We start from the raw sequence: 19,341 nt of genomic DNA, 5'->3' as shown, positions 1-19,341 counted from the left end.
TTCTGAACTGAAGATATAAGGAGATGAAGAGGTTAAACAGCACAGGAGTCAGGAGAGATAAAAAAAATCAAGAAGGAGAAGGTGACGGCTTATAAAGTAACTAGTTGCTTAACCGCAGTTAATAAGTAAATCAAATTTGTCATCACTCTTTTGTTCTATAAAGAATAGTTCGGTATATAGAGTTTTTCTTTAGGAAAAAGAAAAAAATAGACAATAGCAAGACACAAAAATAACCGAAAGCAAACTGACCAAACTAGCAATTCCAGCTTAGGCATTAAGGATTAGTCCAATGGTCAACAAAGTCCCATATAGTATTGCCAACTACGAGCACGGTACAGCTACGTTGTATAATGTGAATATGTGATGCATACGTTGCTCCAATAAGGACTAACTCTACCAAAAAGGGCATATAAGGGATAATGTACACCCAAATACTTTTCATGTTACGTTAGGGAAAAGTCAGTCAAATTTTAACGAAAAAGCAACAATAAAAAAATCATGGGATCATGTCGATTAAACTTATTTTAGCCTTTAAATAGAATTATCTGAAATACAACAATATCATAAAATTTGTCCAAAATTTAACAAGGTAGGACCAAAATATCTTACAAAGTTGAGATTCTATCAAGGACCATGATCGATAGCAAGTATTCCAGTTGTAGGATCTTATGATCCAGAACTATGAGGCAATAAGACTTATCTTAATAAGTTGAACCACTTGGGACTCAATTCTAAGTTGTATCGGAATATGGTAACCAAAACAGCATCTCAAGTTTTTCCCACTAAGTTGGATTTCAAGAGTTATAACTTATAAGGCACTTATTGACCTTGAATCAGAAATGGGCCAAAATTCAAAAACAAATTCAAATCGCAGAACACATGTATTGTCTACTCGTCTGCAACCTCAATGAGTGTTGGCTCGTAATCACTAGGAGCCTCAAATCCATGTAGGTTAATCACAGTAGCAGCGACATTAGCAAGACCACCGGTAGGCACATCCATGCGGAATCGAACACTTGGTGAAAGGCCAGGACCTCCAATTGCAATAGGCACCTGAGAGAGACCACACGTGAAAAGTGAGTACTAAAAATATTCCCTTATCAATCATCTTGAGAATTCATGCCACCATAAACTAGACAGTCATAAAAGGGAGTCCAGATCCTCTAGAGCAACTCTACAAGGTAGAGTTGTATCTGAGCCATACATTTTAAAATCAAGGGAAAGGAAAGATTTAGGGGTGGATTTTGATGAGATAAAATAGAAGGGGATTTTGGAAAGAAAATATATGAACCATTGATTTTTTATTCAATGGTTGATATTGCTCAAACTCTAACTTGTAGAGTTATTTTACAACTCTAGAGAATCCAAACACCATAAAAGGGTGAGGCCACTATATCCAAAAAAAAACATTGATGATAAAACCTTCAGTAGGCAACAATTTGTGCAAGTTGAATAGTACACACAAAACCCAATATCAGACCCTACTCTATGCAATTTTTATCCCATTGTAAACTGTAGATGAAAACATTGCCAGATACAACCCCCCAAAAAAATTTAGAGCCAAAACTGTTATAGTCCACTAGACCATCATACCATTGCCAAAGGGTGCCTATATTTACATACCGGTTGTAATGTGTGAGATGTAAGAATCTGAATGTTCCCACTCTTGTCAAGAGAAGGCTGCCCTTTCTTGTCTCTCTTCACCATTTCTTCAGCGTTTCCATGGTCAGCAGTAACAACATATATTCCACCAACTTGCTCGATTGCATCAAGGATCATCTGCAATATATTGGTTCAATCAGCCAGACTATGCCTCTTATAGTAAAACACTGACAGATTAGATTTGACAACATTTAAAAATAAATTGCGAGACGAGCAAAAGAGACCAATAAGAGCAAGAGCAACACTATTAAATTTCCTTCTGACAGATGGTTTATACAGTGGAAATGACACTGAATTTATATGTGACTTGAAAGCTAAGTCCCATACTAATATCCATGGCAGTGGTTGTCAACGCATATTTATTTTCCTTCATTAATTTTCCTTTACTATCATCCACCAACACTTAGTAGGTAGAATCAAGTGGTAATGGAAATCTATGACATATATGCTTATGTCGGAACATCGATATTGTCCCTCAACCTCCTCCTATCTACCTTTTAAACACTAAAAATTCATGACCCATGATCTTCATTCATCCTGAACTGGGTGTATACACTTGTTTGTTGTAGTCACATCACGCACAGACGCACAGTACCCCTAAACTTCCTCCTATCTCCCTGCTCGCTATTAAATACCTCAAGCATTATCCTAACTTCAGCGCCAAACAGCTGGTAACATTACCATAGCCACAGCAAACAAGAGACATTTAACACTTCCAAGTTGCTTTAAGGGTCTACTGTAAGCATCCAAGTCCAACCATTTGACAACGAAGGGGAAAGATCCAAATAAAAAACGCCTCAAGGATGTGAGATCCAAGTTTTAAAAGAAAAAAGAGATAGAAAGAGAGAAAGAGGACGACAGAGAAAGCAAAAGCAACTGGCTCGGAAAGGGAGAAATAAAGTACTGTCACTGTCTACAAACCTCTTGTAAGGATTCCAATCTGGTTGATAGTTTTTCACAGCGAAGTTATTAATGTGTTGCAGCACAGGAGTTAGTAGATTCAAAAAGATATTTTTAATCCTGGTCAGAAAACGAATTGCCAAATGTTTAACAATCCTTCAAACTTGGCACTAATAAGTCTTTATTGAAAAATGAAATGAGAAAGAAGACTTGAGTATGGCACTTTTGTATAAGATATATGAAACTTCATCTCTATTTTCATTCAAAACCTTAATCATGCATACCGAACACTTCAAAGCATCAAAAACACATTTTCACAGAAAAAATGAAAATACTATTTTTGTTTAAAAGCAGAGGCTAAGGGCTGGGGAGGAGGAAAGATACACCTTGAAGCATCATATCCATCACCAAAAGTTGCAATAAGAAAAAAAAAATGGTCATCCCTCAGCAAAGTTGATTCAAGATGGGAGAAGAAAAGACCACTACTCTACAAGTCCAATAGTTTACATTCACCTAAAATCCAAATAAGGGAGGGCAGTATACCCCATTTTCAATATCAAAAATGACAGTCTATAACCCAATCTCAACAAGGCTACGTCTCCGAGAGGCCAAGACCAGATAAAGAACAAATTTCATGTTCTGACTACAAATGCACAGAAGTTGAAACTGGAAGTCATGGAACCTGGTTTTCTTGGACTGAGACGGCAGAAAAAAGATACCAGTAAAACATACCTTGACAGCTTCATCGGCAGCTTTGCAAGCAACAACCGTAGCTTCTACATCACCAGTATGACCAACCATATCCCCATTAGGTATGTTTACACGAATCTGAAAATATGACAACTTTTTAAGAATCTCCGCAAGTGAAAACCTCCTCTAAGAATACTACACATAGAAGGTTTTGAATACCTGGTGGAATTTGCGGCTCATAATGGCATCCCTTGCCTTTTCACCAATCTCCAAAGCCTTCATTAAAGGTTGGACATTAAAGCTAATGCCACTATCACTAGGAATTTCCACATACTCCTCCATCTCAGGTTTAAAATATCCTGACCGATTCCCATTCCAGAAAAAGGTGACATGTCCAAACTTGACAGTTTCACTGCATCACAAAAAGTAAAATCATTTCATAAGTAATTACAGTCCCATTCTGGAAGAAAAGGTAAGATGTCCAAACTTGATAGTTTCACTGTGACATGGAAGTATTATTATTATTTAAAGCAACAAACAGCATCAGTGTGCATACTCGCCTTGTAGTATGCAAAAAGTACCCAGACTCCCAAGGCCTCCGAGAAAAACAGAACACAAAAGGCATTCAAAGCAACAGATCAAACTTAAATTGCAGTTGGAAAGATTATCGAGTTTCAGATACTAAAAAGGGAGCAGTTGACACTCATTAGAGAATCTGACAAAAATATCGCACCTCCATCAGAGATACCATCTAAGATTTCCCAAAAAAAGGTCTAGAGCCATCTGAGATTTGCCTTGTAGTATGCAGAACTTATCCTGAACTCCCAAGGCCTCCGACAAAATCAGAACATGAGAAGTCATTCAAAGCAATTATCGAGTTTCAGACACTAAAAAGAGAGCAGTTTATACTCTTCAGAGCATCTCTCTGACAAAAATATTGTCCCTCCATCAAAAATATCATCTGAGATTTCCTCAGAGAAGATCTAAGTCATAGCAAAATAAAGATAAACCAGTAGGAAAGTGTACAAGAAAAGATTATTTCCCTGCATTGGAACAACTTAACAGCCCTCCCAGTTGTTGACTAATCGATAGTTGCTGTTGCGAACTACTTCTGCTTTGCTTGCCTTCTCTTTTTTCTGATTGCGGTAGTCCTTCTGCTTATCCTATTTTGACCTCAACATCCTGCTGCTCATGGTATTTCACGATTAGTATTGAAAATGAACCGTTTTAAGCGCACCGTATATTGGCGTGGTTCCCCTGATCGAGCAAATGGAGAAGCAGAGGAATAGTAATAGGTTTCGGACGACTGACTAGTGATGATTGTTCAGAGACGGCTAGTTCTTCTTAAGACATGGCAACTGATCCAAAAACAGCATTGCAACAAGCTAATCTGATACTAAACCTCATGCAAAAACCTACATTCAATATCAATCAGGCATCCTTGTCTAGGTTGGACAAAGTATAGGTAAGGTAATTTGATAGGTCATACTGCCTAAGGAAAATGACAAAAAAGCAGAAAGGCTAAGAATATAAAAAGTTTCTTCCATCCTAACCAAAGAAAAATATTTCTTGAACACGTTGAAGACTTGGAAGTCTTACAACCATGCCAAATTCATTTCTAGACCAACATGTGTTCATGACATCGTAAAAGCCTAACACGTGTTTAGCAATATTGGATACAGCTAGGAACTCCAGTAATTGAAAAAACAAATAAATCAGAAAGTATGCAACATCAGAAATTAATATCACCTGCAAGCAAATGTCCGTACACCATTGTAAACCAGATATTCTCCCGATGTTCTCTCAATTTCTGGAGGAGAAACAAGGTAATGATTGGGAAGCTTCAATTCACCATCATACTGAAGCATGCCAGCATAACGGATTTTAGGATATCGAACTCTGTCAAACTTATCAAAATTTTCATACTCGAGTGCTTTTGCAAGCATAACCATACGATCAGCTCTAAAGTTAATTGTTACAACCGCATCTCCATCAACTATTGGACCAACAGCCTTTCCATTCTCATCCACAATAACAAAAGGTGGCAAGTACTGGTCGTTAGCCTTAGTATCCTCCCTCAGTTTCTTGACAGCCTCAACTGCATTCCTGAACTGGTATGGAGCTTCACCAAGCACTTGTGCATCCCATCCTCGTTTCACAACCTCCCAATCATTCTGCGGAACAAAGGGTCAAGAGATATGAACAATTGTTTTAGAGTATGGACTAACTTGAACAAAACCCTATAGCTGGATAAGAACATAAAAATGAAGTCAAAGTAAAACAGGAAGTGCAAAATTAACATCATTAACAACAATATCAAACAAGCACACCTATGCAAGCTAGCAGATCCAAAAAGAGGTGCAGTTGGTACAACTACACCCCAAAATATATAAGAATGCATTTTCTCTTCTAACTTTCTGTTCTTGGTTACGTTGGACTCTGATCTTGTTTCTACAAGATATCATTGTCAGTTTTAAGTGCTAAGATCGATTTACCAATACCAGTGGTCGTAATGTAATCAGTTATAATTGAAATTTGTGAAGAGCAGAAGTGAAGATCGGAGGACAAGAAGAGCAGTTCCCTTCAAGGAAACAGTGGGTGAGATGCTATAACTATAGCTTGAGAGATGCAAGAAGTTAATGGTGGCAATAGAGAGAAAATTAGAGACCTATTACCAGATCTTGAAACACTCTGAAATCGACATTTGACACTCTGACACTTCATCTTAGGCCAAAATCACGGAAGATTTTCATTCGCAATCCAAGAAACGCAGTTAAGACTTGAACATAGCAATTTCATCATGTGTTTCAGACTTTTCTCCCAATTGGGCTTTCACATAGTTTTGAAAAAATGGATAATCCATGCAACACAACTCCAACTTGGACAAATGGTGGATGGAAAATGTTAGGTGGTAGCATGTCGTTTAAATCAGAGCAAGACAGATAGCATACTCCCTCCTTTTATTCATTTTCAGTAGTATAGAGAAAACAATTAATGAACAAAGGACTGTTATTATTGTTCCTTCAGGTTTGTTCTATAGAATTACAACAATACAGAAAAATTAGCATAGTCCTATACATAAATTACATGCATGAACAGGGAAACAGTTCTTTTTTATTATTGATTCCTATACCATACAAAACTTCTTCCATTGTTCTTTTCTATTATTCTTGGTTGCTTTTCCATAGTTTCAATGCGAACTTCAACAAATTAATATCTTTAAATACATACTCTCTCCGTTACAAAATATAAGACACGCACGATCTTCGAGGTCGAACTTTGACTGTTAATTACTCTCAATTCATGTTGATAGAAAATTTTAAAAAAATGTTATTATAGTATTTTTCAAGACGAATATAACGATATAATTTTTATTTATCATATTATGAGAGATATTTGTGGTCAAAAGCAAATTTCGTAAAGCGTGAATGCCATATATTTTGAAACGGATGGAGTAATTCATTAAAATTGAGAAAAGTTAATCTTTTGAAATAACACATTGAAACAATCTAGCAAGACCCTACTTACACAATTCTAATATATTGGTGAGAAATTATGGTAAAAAAATTTTGTCAAAAATTAGGACTATCTATTCAAGCAAAACATTTGCGAAAAAAAGGGGGATTGTTTTGAGGTTATGATTCCTTGAATGTTAGTGTGAATTGAAATGCATATTGATAGTGACAAGAAAAAAAAATGAGTTTGATTGCATAGCTTTTACGTTTAAGGAATTTTTTCCATTGAGTACCATAAGATCCCGTCTCATAGGAGTTTTAAATAATACTCCCTCTCTTAGTTACCCGGACTCAGCAAAATTTGTCAAATATCGGTGTCGGTACGATAAGCACGGGTATGAAATATGTGTTAGATGCGGCAACTTTCACTCGAATACGGCGGCACAAAACCCTGGATTTCAAACCCTAGAATTCGAATGTGAAGAGGAGAAGAAGAGAAGAGGGTAACTCACCTCGACTCGCTGAATGAAGCTTCAAACTCGCCGACCAGTATGCTTCATCTTTCTTCACTTCTCTTCTCTTCGATCTTGTGTCTCTTCACCTTCTCGTCTTTTCTTTTCCTTTTCTTTTTTTCCCTTTATGGGTCCACGTGAGTCCTATGTTGCTTAGATACGGATTGAGTGTCTACTCGAATACGGGGGTCCAAGTGTCGGACTCGGCTATTTTGTAGAAAAAAGACAAGTTTTTAGTTTAAAATGAAGTATCCAAGTGAAGTGTCGAGTCTGAACACGACACGACACGACACCCGATTTTTGAGGTAACCGAAGGTGTCGAAGTAACATAGGACGTGACTCTTTTTATTTTTCTCTTCTTTTTTCTTTTCTTTTTCCTTCTCTCCATCTTGTGTTTTGTTTTCACGTGACTTTTTTCTTTTCGTTTTATTTTTCCTTCTCTCTTTTCCTTCTTCTGTTCTGTTTTCTTTTTAAAAATCATTTTTGTTCTTCTTTGCCTATGGCTAGGTTGTTATTCTTTTGAAACAAATACCTTAATTTTATTAGTATATTACAAATAGACAATTATAAAATCTAAATTACCGGATTAATTATTAAATCTTATATTATAAACTATTAATTTCACCATAACCGTACCCGTATCCAAAATCCAGACAGTCCTCGTGTCCTAATTTTTTGGAAGTGTCGTACCAGACATTCGGATCCGTACCCATACCCAACACTCCTAGCCGAGTCCAGGTAACATAGGTCCCTCTGTTTCGTTTTAGTTGTCAAATTTTCCTTTTCTGGATGTTCCAAAATAGTTATCGAGTTTCCAATAACAAAGTTAAAAGCATAATATATTCCACTAAGCTCAAATTATATTGGTCAAAGTATTATAAAAGGTGGAAAACAACACAATAAATGATGTCACCTTGATATTTTTAATTCCCGAAACATGACAATTAATATGGGATATAGGACTTAGAGGTAAAATAATTATTCATACACAGATCTGACCCTCCCCCCTCTTTTGGATGTCCAAAAATAGGTTTCGAGTTTCCAATAACAAACAACAAACACATTATATATTCCACTAAACTCAAATTCTATTGGTTGAAGTATTATAAAAGGTGGAAAACAACACAATAAATAATGTTATCTTTGATATTTTTTTATTGCCTATACATGACAATTAATATGGGATAGAGGAAGTAGAGTTAGAATAATTATTCATACACGTATCTCTCCCCCCCCCCAAAAAAAAAAAAATTGCAATTGGGATCTGCCACTGAAGTACATAGACGTATAGAGAAGGGTTTGAAGACGAGGAGGAATAAGTCCCACAGAGGTTCATAGAGCCACTAATAACTTAGAAGAGTTCATTTACCACATCTTAAGTTAGTTTTATGAAATATATTGAGAAAATTACTCCCAAAGCTTTAAAGAATCGTCTCACATATATCAAACCTACAGTCAAATATTACAAAAGGATCAAGCATATCGTGACACATCCTATCTAAAAGAATAGTTTGCATTTTAAAAAGAATACTAACCTCATAACGATCCATGGTAACATACATGCGGCCACCACCGGATGCGACCTGGGCATCAATACCTCTCTCCCTTAACTGCACAAGATCGTTTTCAAGAGTTTCTACAAAGCCTACACTTGAACCATCCAAAACATCACGGCCATCAGTGAGAATATGAACACGGATTTTCTTGGCCCCGCGATCAGCAGATCCTTTCAACAACAACTGCAAAAAGAAATTACTTCCACAAGTTATAGAAATAATCAATTGTGCAAAAAGATAGTCCAACACAAGCGCAGCCTTCACAAAGATGATACCTGTAACTGATCAAGGCGAGAATGTACACCTCCATCACTTAGTAACCCGATGAGGTGCATGGTACCTGTTTCAAAACTCTCCTTGATATAGTTGAAGCCTTCACCCTCAAATATTTTTCCTGAGGCAAGAGCAAGATCAACAAGCTTCGCCCTACAAAAAAAAAATTAAGCAATTAGATGTTGCAGCATATTAATATGCTCGACTGCTTGAGTATGCAGTGGTTAGACACTAAGTTGATACATAAACAAAGTCAGGAAAATTAATCAACTTAGGCTAAAGAAGCATAAGTTATTGCACTTAAATCTCCAATATATGGGACTCCCGCAGCCTGCCTACACGCATACACAAGCTCTCCAAGACTCCAACTCCTTCACTTTGACAGGTTTTTTTACAACTCAAGAAAACAAAAAATACACTTCAGAAAAAAATCCATAACTACAGATTGTTCAAGCAAATGTATATAGAGCATATAATTTCCTTCCTATGAGTGAAAGGAAAAACAATAACAACACAGATACAAAAACGAAAACAAAACAAACAAAATCACAATAACACTTTCCTCACTATCTTTGCTTAATTGCACAGATCAGGCTACTCACATATTATCCCTAACAGAACACATTTTGAGAAGCATAGATTGTTGACTCTTCTTAATCTTTTACCTCACTTAACAGGTTATACTCTTATAAAACAAATTATCTTAGAGCACCTACATTCAATTTTGTCGAGCTCTATTAGGCTGTATGGAATATACTTTTTCAATGAAAATTGGTTTTCCTCCCAATCAAACATTCTCTCAATCAAATATGTGAATAGAATGTCAAACAAGTATATATATTTATTCTCCATTGAATAATCACTTTCACTTCAAACTCAACTTTACAGTGTACGCATTGTGAAGTAGGTAAGAGGATATCATAAGATATATTAAATTTAAACTGGCCAAAATAATTAAGAAAATATTGGTTCTTTGACAAGGACAAGAGCAAGGAACCTACTTAAATAGAGGGAGCATCAGGCACAAATTAATAACCATGTAAACAAACCATACACAACAAACAGCATCACAAGCATGAAGACATCAGCAGAACAGAAATGAGAGAATTAGAGAGAGCAAGACATCACCCTTGAGCAAATATTCGTCCAGCACCTAGAGCATTGTGGCCAACTTCACTGTTGCCCATGTCATCTTCTGACGGAAGCCCAACAGCTGTACCATGAGCCTTAATCAACCTCCACTTCTCTGGGGCACCCTGGAGACGAGCATAAAAGATATGGTATTAGAAGATTTTGTTACAAGAGAGCATAGAAAAGCCCAGTTTATATAACACTAGTATATATTTCATACTTACGTTTTTACTCGCAACACCTTTTTTTTCATCAACTCCAATGCAATTTTTGGGTATGAGAGAGTTAAGAGAGGAAAAATAGAGAGGGCCCATGTGATTGGAGAGAGATAGAGAGAAAGGAAAAGCAAAAATAGAAAGTGTTCCAAGTAATTAATTATTTCCGAAAGTGTTGCAAGTAATTAATATTTCCCAAAAGTGTTGCAAGTAAAAAAAAAAACGGAAGAAGTAGAAGGCAACATTTTTTTGTAAGTTGAAGTCCCTTGCAAGGAGGGTGGGAATTGGGGATCCCTCTTGCAAGGAGTGAGACCAAAAAAAAGATTATTTCATACTAATATACTATCTTTAAATGTTTATATTCACTAAGAACTGGGAAAGCTCTAAGAGAGCATTAAAAAAGTGCACAAAACTTTAAAGTGTTAAAACTTTATGAATTGATGATTGTGGTAATGATTGTGGTAAAAACAAAACACAGAAACATGAGAAGCAATTAGCCGATAGTAGCAAAGTCTAAAGAAAAACCCTAATGAAAACGGTAGAGAATCAAGGAAGCCGGGTGACAGCAAAAGTAAAGTAGGTAGTTATAAAACAGCGACACAGTGAATCGATATTATGATGCCGTCAACTGATTATAGGGTGATCAACAGGAGTAGAAGAAATAAGATCCTACAATAACAAATCAAAGGAATAGCCATAATAATAGTCTACTCAGTATAAAGCAATATGATCGACAAATAAATAAACCTGCTTGAGGGAATCCATGGTGGGAGTTTCGGCAACATGGATACAATTATATTTATCAGGATCGGCTTCGCCCCATCCATCGAGAACCACCACGGCCACTATCTTATCTTTGGGCAGCTTGGGGTGATCTGGCAATTTCCATGAGAACTCTGAACTTCCCATTTCTCGGAGATCTACCCAAGACAACACAACAAAACAAAAGCCTATCAGAAATCCAACAAAATGAACACAAGACACAACAAGACAAAAGCCTATCAGAAATCCACCAAAATGAACAAAACAAAACAAAAGCCTATCAGAAATCCACCAAAATGAACACAAGACACAAGAAATCAAGAGCCTATCAGAAATCCCAATGAATGGCCGAGCAAACAAATTCGATTCCAAATACCAGATTAACCTAAAGTTTCAGTAAATCCAACCTTTATCTTACGTAGTCAATTAAAACGGGTTGATCTTCTCTGTTACGGAGAAAAATAAGACTGAATCTTTTAGGGCTTCAAATAGACTATTCCAAATACCAGATCAACTAACCTAAAGTCGCAGTGATAACCAAACCCAAAGGAACTTAAACCAAATCAAAGCATTATTATCACAATTTGAACAAACCGAAAAATGATAGCCAAACCCAAAGGAACTTAAACCTTCAACGTCAGAGAACAACAGTTTTTCCAGAGTATACTTACATGAATGAATAGATCTGAAGAAGAAATGGAGGGCAGAGATAGGTTTCCAGAGAAATGAAGAAGAAGTAGTGAGACGAGACTCGAGAGGAATGAACAATTTTAAACCTAGATTGGGTTTTAGACTTTTAATAGGTTTATACTTTATAGATGTTTTATCTCTTTTTTTTTTTTAGTATCTCAAAATCAAGACTTATAATGCGAAATTTATATATCTATCTCTATTATATAAGGGAAGAAGAGCAATGGTGTCCTCTTTTGAAATGCCTATTTTTCTCCCTTTTCCTTTCTAAATTATAAAAGGAATGTCAAAATCGCACTCAAAGAAAACTACCAAAAATTAATTTATTACACTCATTCACAAATCACTTGAAAGAAGAATCTTTACAAATCACTCATATAATTGAGAAAATCACGTTATAAAAATCACGCAATTCACTCAAATAATCAGGAAACTTTATTAAAACTTAAAATTAACATACAAACTAAAACTAATAACCTAGAACGTCAATACATACAAAAACATTTACAAAAATTTACTTACAAATCACTATTCTCAAAAACCATTCACAATTACATACTCACAAAAGTTACCTTTAACCACAAATTTGAGAAAAACATAAGATTTTGACGGCGATATCACACATTCATCCATCGGCAATTTACGAACTTCTGAAAAGGTAGATAATTCTGTTAACCTTCAAAATTATTTCACATTAATTGAAATAAACAATAACAACTTAGTCGACTGTTATGTATATAAAAAAATGGAGATGATAGCAATGAGTCCAAAAGGGCTTTTATACAATCATACTTAAATTTAATTCATTTTCATATAAATCAAATTTAGTTTTTTCTAAAAAAAATGCCAATATTAAAATTTTTGCCCAAAACTTTTGCAAGAAATCCATATTCAGAAATAAATTTTGAAAAACAAAACAATATCAAACTTTTTACAAACAACTTTTGCAAAAATCCATTTTCAGAAAAAAAAAAACTACATTAATTTGCGAAAAGTAACAATTTTTGTTTTTCTAAAAAAAATCCAATATCAAATTGTGTATGAATAATTTAAAATTTCATTTCAAATATAATTGAAGCTCAAAGTGTTAAAATTTAGAAAAGGAAAAAATTTTAAATAATGAAAATTTTAAATATCAACGTGTGAAAACAGAATTCAGAAGTTAGACAAGGAAAAAAAAACTGAATTTAGTTTATACTTTTCGATTACAATTTTGGGATCATGGATCAAATTTTACCCTTGCTAATACCTAAAAAAGGTAAAAATTGTGTTTTAAAAAAATGAGGCACGCATCGCGTGCGTAAATTGCTAGTACTAATATATTAAAAGGCATGCCTAAGTTAGAAACGGTGCCCACGTGACGCTCTCTCTATGGGAGTTTTATGCCATGTAATCCACAACAGTAAAAAAAAATTAGAAATTGCATAATGTAAGGTTTGATCCCGGAACATACAAAGTCTTAACCACTAGACCAAATAATAATTAGTGGTATTGTCTTAAATTATAATATTAATAAATGAAAATTTTGGAATTTTTTCTTTGGATAATGCAAAAGTAGGTTTTAATTCCCAAAATATGCCCAAAAAATAAAAATTCCCTGCGTACCGTCCACGTAGGACGCCACGCGAGATTTTTTTTTTTCTAACTTAAGTAAACCGCTACTTGAAGTAGCGGTTTACAAGTGCCGAGAATTTTATTTTTTTCAACTTAAGTAAAACCGCTACTTGAAGTAGCGGTTTACAAAATATAAATATATGTGCTTGGAACATTTTGCCCAAGTAAACTGCTACTCAGAGTAGCGGTTTATATTTATAAACTGCTACTTTGAATAGCGGTTTATACACATAAACCGCTACTCAGAGTAGCGGTTTATAAATAAAATAAACCGCTACTCTAAGTAGCGGTTTACCTGGTATTAAACAAAAAAAAAAAAAACAGTTTCTCGCGTGTCGTCCTACGTGGACTGTGCGCAGGGAATTTTTATTTTTTTGGGCATATTTTGGGAATTAAAACCCACTTTTACATTAATAACTAGTTATTTTTAAAATAATGATATGTCATGATATGTATTGCTAATTTGTTACTATTTGCTACTCCCTCCATCCCAAAATATAGTTCCCATTTTCCTTTTTTCACGGTAATTTATGCAAGTAGAATCTAAGAGAGATAGTAAAGATTTTTTGTTTATTTAAATAAATGTTGTATCGGAAAATATGATTTTAGAAGAGAGAATGGAGAATAATTGGTGAAAGAGCATTAATTGTAACATTTTGGTTGAGTAAACAAAGGAAAAAACAAAATTCAAGAAGCAAATAAATGATGGGACACGGTTTTTCTAGACAAATTACGGAAAAATGTATAACTAAATATGAAAATGGGAACTATATTTTGGGACACCCAAAATGAAAATGGGAACTATATTTTGGGACGGAGTGGGTATTTGCTATTTGCTATTTGCTATTTGCTACTCCCTCCGTCCCAAAATATAGTTCCCATTTCTATTTTGGTAGTCAAATTTTAAAAACTTTAACCAAATATTATTACTAATATATACAAAAAAAACATATTCATGAGGGGTCTTGTTAGATTCGTCTCAATGTGTAAATTCGTAATATCAATTTTTTATATTTTTTACTAATGAGAAATAAAAGATACGTAGATTAACGGTACGTCTTGAAGACAGTGCAAAATGTAATGAAAACTATATTTTGGAACGGATGGAATATTTGCTATCTACCATGGCAATAAGGCAATAACTCATCGCCAATGAGGCCATCAAAAGAAAAAAAAATAACCATTGCCGATCCGGAATATTCGTAAGCATCAACGTATCTTACTTCCAAATACAATCATTGAACTCTTAAAATATTTTAATTAAGGACATTGGTAGATACTAGATAGCAATACATATCATGCCATCTTCTAAAACTTTAGTTAGTAAAATGAGTATATTGGCATGGAACATCACATGACAACCAAGGAGACATTGGTGTCAACATGATAAGAGACATTTATATGAAGTTGTAAATAATACTCCCTCCGTTTTTTTAAAATGTAACATATTGACTTTGGGCACTATTTATCTAATACATTTTGACCACTAATTGTTATTTATACATAAGAAAAAATATAGTCATATGGGATCTTGTTTGATTCGTCACGGTATACACTTTCCAAATATATATTTTTTATAATTTTTACTTTTATACAATTGAAGATATTATCGGTCAAAGTTGTGCCTCGGCAAATGTGAAAAGTCCAATGTTACATCTAAAAAAAACGGAGGGAGTAATTAGTATTTTGATTCGATGATATTTCGAGGTCCATTACAATAAACAAATATGTCATTATTGTTAAATTTCATAATTTGTTTTGCCACTATTCTTATTCTTTGTCCATTAAGAAATTGAGAAGTTTACGTCATGACGTGATAAGTAAAAAAAAAACTAAAAGGTTTAAATTTGAAAATAATAGCTTAAAAAGAATTGTAATAAGAGAATATGTGTAGACACATAATCGTGCTCCCCATATAAGGATCTGATGATGAAACATACCGCAATCTTAATTGGTCCGACACAAGGGAGAGCAGTCCGAAAAGCCAATCCCAAACTATTTTAAAAGTGTTAAAATTTATTTTAATAATCCAAATTCTATTTTTAAAATCTAATTAATTATCCCTGATAATTAATTGTATTTTGAGCCCATAAAATAATATTTTGACCTCAATCTTTTGAAAAAGCCCAATTAATTATTCATGATAATTAATTGTTTTATATTTAATAAATAGATATTTTTAAAGATATTTTATCATCAAAATCGGATTTTATCCCGTAATATCATATTTTCGAATTTAAAGAATAAAAGAAAATCGTTCAAAACACTTTTTAAAAAAAGGTTGTCAAAGCGTGTCAGGCACAAGGTGGTGCGCCTGGGCGCACAGGTCCAGCCGAGTCAGGTGCACGAATCCGCACTTGACACGTGGCTTTGTACGTCAAACAGAGTCATGTGCCTAGCGCACTCCTCTGGACGCGCAATTTACTTTTCTATCTTTTTTTAGTATTTTCCAATAAATACGATTTTTGGAATTAAATGCACTTCAACACTTCGACAATACACTTATGACTTCTCTCTAAAAATACTAGTAGAATAAAATACTTATTGTTGCGGTCGTTAAGTAGCCTATTGCGATGGTTTTGGCCGCGCAATAATTAAGGGCACATCAATAGGTAATTGACCTATTACTGCGGTTTTAAACCGCAACAATAAGCTAAGATATTATTACGGTTCTTACCCAAAACTGCAGCAATAGGTATTTTTAATTTTAATAAAAAGATGAAGCCTATTGCTGCAATTTTTGGTAGAAACTGCGGCAAAACCGCAGCAATAGGTGCAAGTCCAAAAAATCTATTTTTTGAAATCTAAATATCATAGTAGTTCTAAACAAAAATTACAACACAAAAATAACGCCAATAAACTACACATTGAATTCATATATTCAATAAACATGATAATCTTACAATAATTACCAAAAATGTAACAAACATAAAAATCGAAAAAATTAAATCAACTACACTAAAAAACCAAAAATACAAAAAACTTGAAAAGAAATGAAAAATAACGAAGGACTAAGAGATCTGAATAACTCCTAAAAAAAAAATATGAAAAACAAACTAAAATTAAGAAATCCAAGAAATCAACTTATTGCACTAACGAGTGAAGAAATCTAACAAAATTAGTCAAGTATGAAAAATAAACAACCTCCAATTACAACCAAACAACAACCTCTAATTACAATATATCAAAACTGAAAATCATTAACACGTCGTCATTGCTCGTCGCACAAACAGGTTAGAGAAACTTGTCAGTTGTCGGGTAAATTGTCGGAGTTAACACGTTTTTTGATTGTTTGGACGGAAGGATGAGAGGTGGTGGTCAAGGATTAGAGACTTGAACCGAATTTCGACGGTGATGAAGAGCAAGGAACCGCAACAGCATTTCGATGAACGCAGGCGGAACCGTAACCGGTGTTGGTGTTGGTTGTTTTTAGGTGAAATCGAGCAACAAAATCTTATGTTATGGATCAAATGAGAAGTTTCTGATGATTATGAAATATGGTTAAAAGTCATGAAACATGGTAAATTATAGTGAAAGACGATCCTTGACAGTACTTTGTTATCATGCTCGTGCACGTACTTTCCAGCCGTTTATCAACTACCTTCTTTTCGTGAGGGGTGTTGTTTTCGGGTGGCTGCCTTCCGTTTACGATGATGTTAAGCTATGGGAAAACGTCCCTGTAACACCCCTAGATTTAGATCTCCACTTCAAAAACTTATGCTTTCGTAAAATACTTGGAGAAACTTAAGGGTATTACCACCAAATATAAATATATTTTGGCAATACTATAACTTGATACACAAAATATGCAGCGAAAACTTCTAACTTTATTTATAAAAATGATATTATTATCCAAAAACCACAATAGTAATATGAAAAGTCTAAAGAGTACTAAAATAGTGATCTAATTCTAATGACCCCAAAAGGTTCCTCCCATGCATCATGAATCATCAATAGACCGGCAAACTACTCCCCATAAGGAAAGTAGGGCAAAGCCAAAACAAATAGGAAATACGAGTCAGTTGAAATACTGAGTACAATTATGTGCAAGACTTGTAAACTTGTAAATATATAATTCACATACTTTCATAAACATGCTTTATTTCACAATTCTAGTGATAACAAAAGATAAGATCAATCCATTATTAAATTCACGTTAACACCAAACAATATATATATCTCCTTTAATAATTCCATTAAAAGTGGAAAATAATAATATAAGAACTTAACTTAAACCCCTTTCCTTGATCCGCGGATCTTAAGTGTGCACACCCCCCAAGTTAGTATCCCTTTATGAATACAAAGACATTGGAGTAACCTGGATGCCAACTAGTGGACTTGGAAGAACCCTTCTTGAACAAAGCTAAGTGGTAATTGTAATGAGAATAACATAGGGGTAACCTTTCCTTTAATTCAAATAAAGAATTATGATAAACAAACTTAATTATAGGGAATTAAAAAAAAAATTTAAACTTTTAAAACTAAAACTCATGCTAATATTTTTGAGTTACTCAAAGCCACTGATTTGCAAAAGTGGATTCCTTCATAAAAAAAAATGGATTATACATGCAAACTGAATTTTTTATTTACTTTTCTAAAACAAACAAAACAATATTTGGTTGGTTTAGCATATCTACGAGTCAACAAAGCAAGAGAAAATACAAGCTTTAATTTTATCTAGCCTAAATGATAAGAAGGTTTGATTAAACCAATTGCATATACCAATTCATATAATTTATACTCAAACACATATAACTAATGTATACATAATAATTAAAGATCAAGCCACGTAAACGTACCTTGATAATTCACGAAACAAGAAAATCAACTAGTAAGGGAATGTTCACGAACGAAATCCTTCTATTAATTATAAACTAGTTCTAAGCAAAACGATGAACAATATATGAACTCTAAAAGAAAATTATGCTAAACTAACTAATTATAGACATGATTCACGCTCAAACAATTAAAACATGTTTTTATAAAACTCAAAAAGATAAAAAACTATGAATTAAAACAACTTTTAAAAAAATAGAGTACTTACAAAACCTCCCGCTAAAACTCCTCAGTGAAAAACTAAAACTACTCAAAGAGACCACTCACTTTAGGGAAAACTTTATAAGGAACTCTCAATATTTTTTTGGAAGAGAAAGTGAAGGATTAGAGGGGTATTTATAGTGTAAACTAGGGTAGAAAAGAGGTAAAACTTGCCTAAATTATAAAAATTAGGGCAAAATAATTTAAAAAGTTTTTGCAACATTCTACAAAGCTGCCGTGCAGCAGCGGTAGATGCAGCAAAATTTATTTTTTTTCCTTTTTTTTTTAAAAAAAACTCTTCCCTTTATTTGTAAAAATTCTTTCCTAAAATCAATTTTGTTTGATTTTAAAGAGATTGTTAAATCTTCCCAAATCAATTAAAATCCCATACTTTCTAACTCAATATAAATCTCATAAAAATCTGATTTTATAAGATTTAACAAAATATTATAAATATTTAAAGTTTTCGATTTTATTTAAAAGAATCGATTTTTCAAAACAACACTTATAAAAAAAATCGAAAATTACATACTAAAATGTATAATCTAATTTTATCACCCAAAAATGAATTTTGGATTTTATAAAATTATTTATCAAATATTTGTTTAAATAACTAATTAAATAAATAAGATAATGACAAGAGCAGCTATTGTTAAAATTACTAAAATAACCTTTAAAATTCAAACTATATTTTCCTCCAAATAATTCCCTCCAATGTGATTTTAAAATAGTTTAAAATGAGTTTTGAAGATAAAATTTAAAATTATTTTAAATAATCTCAATAAATGCCTAAAAATACGAGGTATTACAGTCCCTTCCATCGTACTCGCCAAGTTACCAAATA

The 19,341-nt window shown here is 33.7% G+C and overlaps 1 protein-coding gene across 1 annotated transcript; it reads right to left on the bottom strand.

The window, feature by feature from the left end:
- Positions 1–509: 509 nt before the first annotated feature.
- LOC104898105 (2,3-bisphosphoglycerate-independent phosphoglycerate mutase) lies at positions 510–11,988 on the bottom strand. Its single transcript, XM_010685118.4, has 10 exons — positions 11,828–11,988; positions 11,142–11,314; positions 10,177–10,304; positions 9,051–9,201; positions 8,755–8,958; positions 5,002–5,426; positions 3,472–3,664; positions 3,295–3,390; positions 1,624–1,779; positions 510–1,053 (listed from the first exon to the last, which is right to left on the bottom strand). The coding sequence occupies exons 2-10, from the start codon at positions 11,301–11,303 to the stop codon at positions 889–891; spliced, it is 1,680 nt and encodes a 559-aa protein (XP_010683420.2). The 5' UTR covers positions 11,304–11,314; positions 11,828–11,988; the 3' UTR covers positions 510–888.
- Between the last annotated feature and the right edge of the window lie 7,353 nt (positions 11,989–19,341).

The sequence above is a fragment of the Beta vulgaris genome, chromosome 7 (assembly GCF_026745355.1).
Source record: "Beta vulgaris subsp. vulgaris cultivar EL10 chromosome 7, EL10.2, whole genome shotgun sequence".
NCBI lineage: Eukaryota > Viridiplantae > Streptophyta > Magnoliopsida > Caryophyllales > Amaranthaceae > Beta > Beta vulgaris.
Note: the sequence above shows the minus strand (reverse complement) of the source record. Positions and strands in the feature narration are given on the sequence as shown.

What these genes read in the sequence shown, in the direction of transcription:
- LOC104898105 (XM_010685118.4), bottom strand. Translation starts at nt 11,303, where the DNA reads ATGGGAAGTTCAGAGTTCTCATGGAAATTGCCAGATCACCCCAAGCTG. An exon ending in TTACCATGGATCGTTATGAG is followed by an intron (nt 5,427 to 8,754) that starts GTTAGTATTCTT and finishes TTTGTTCCGCAG; the next exon opens with AATGATTGGGAGGTTGTGAA. An exon ending in CTGCCGATGAAGCTGTCAAG is followed by an intron (nt 1,780 to 3,294) that starts GTATGTTTTACT and finishes AATATATTGCAG; the next exon opens with ATGATCCTTGATGCAATCGA.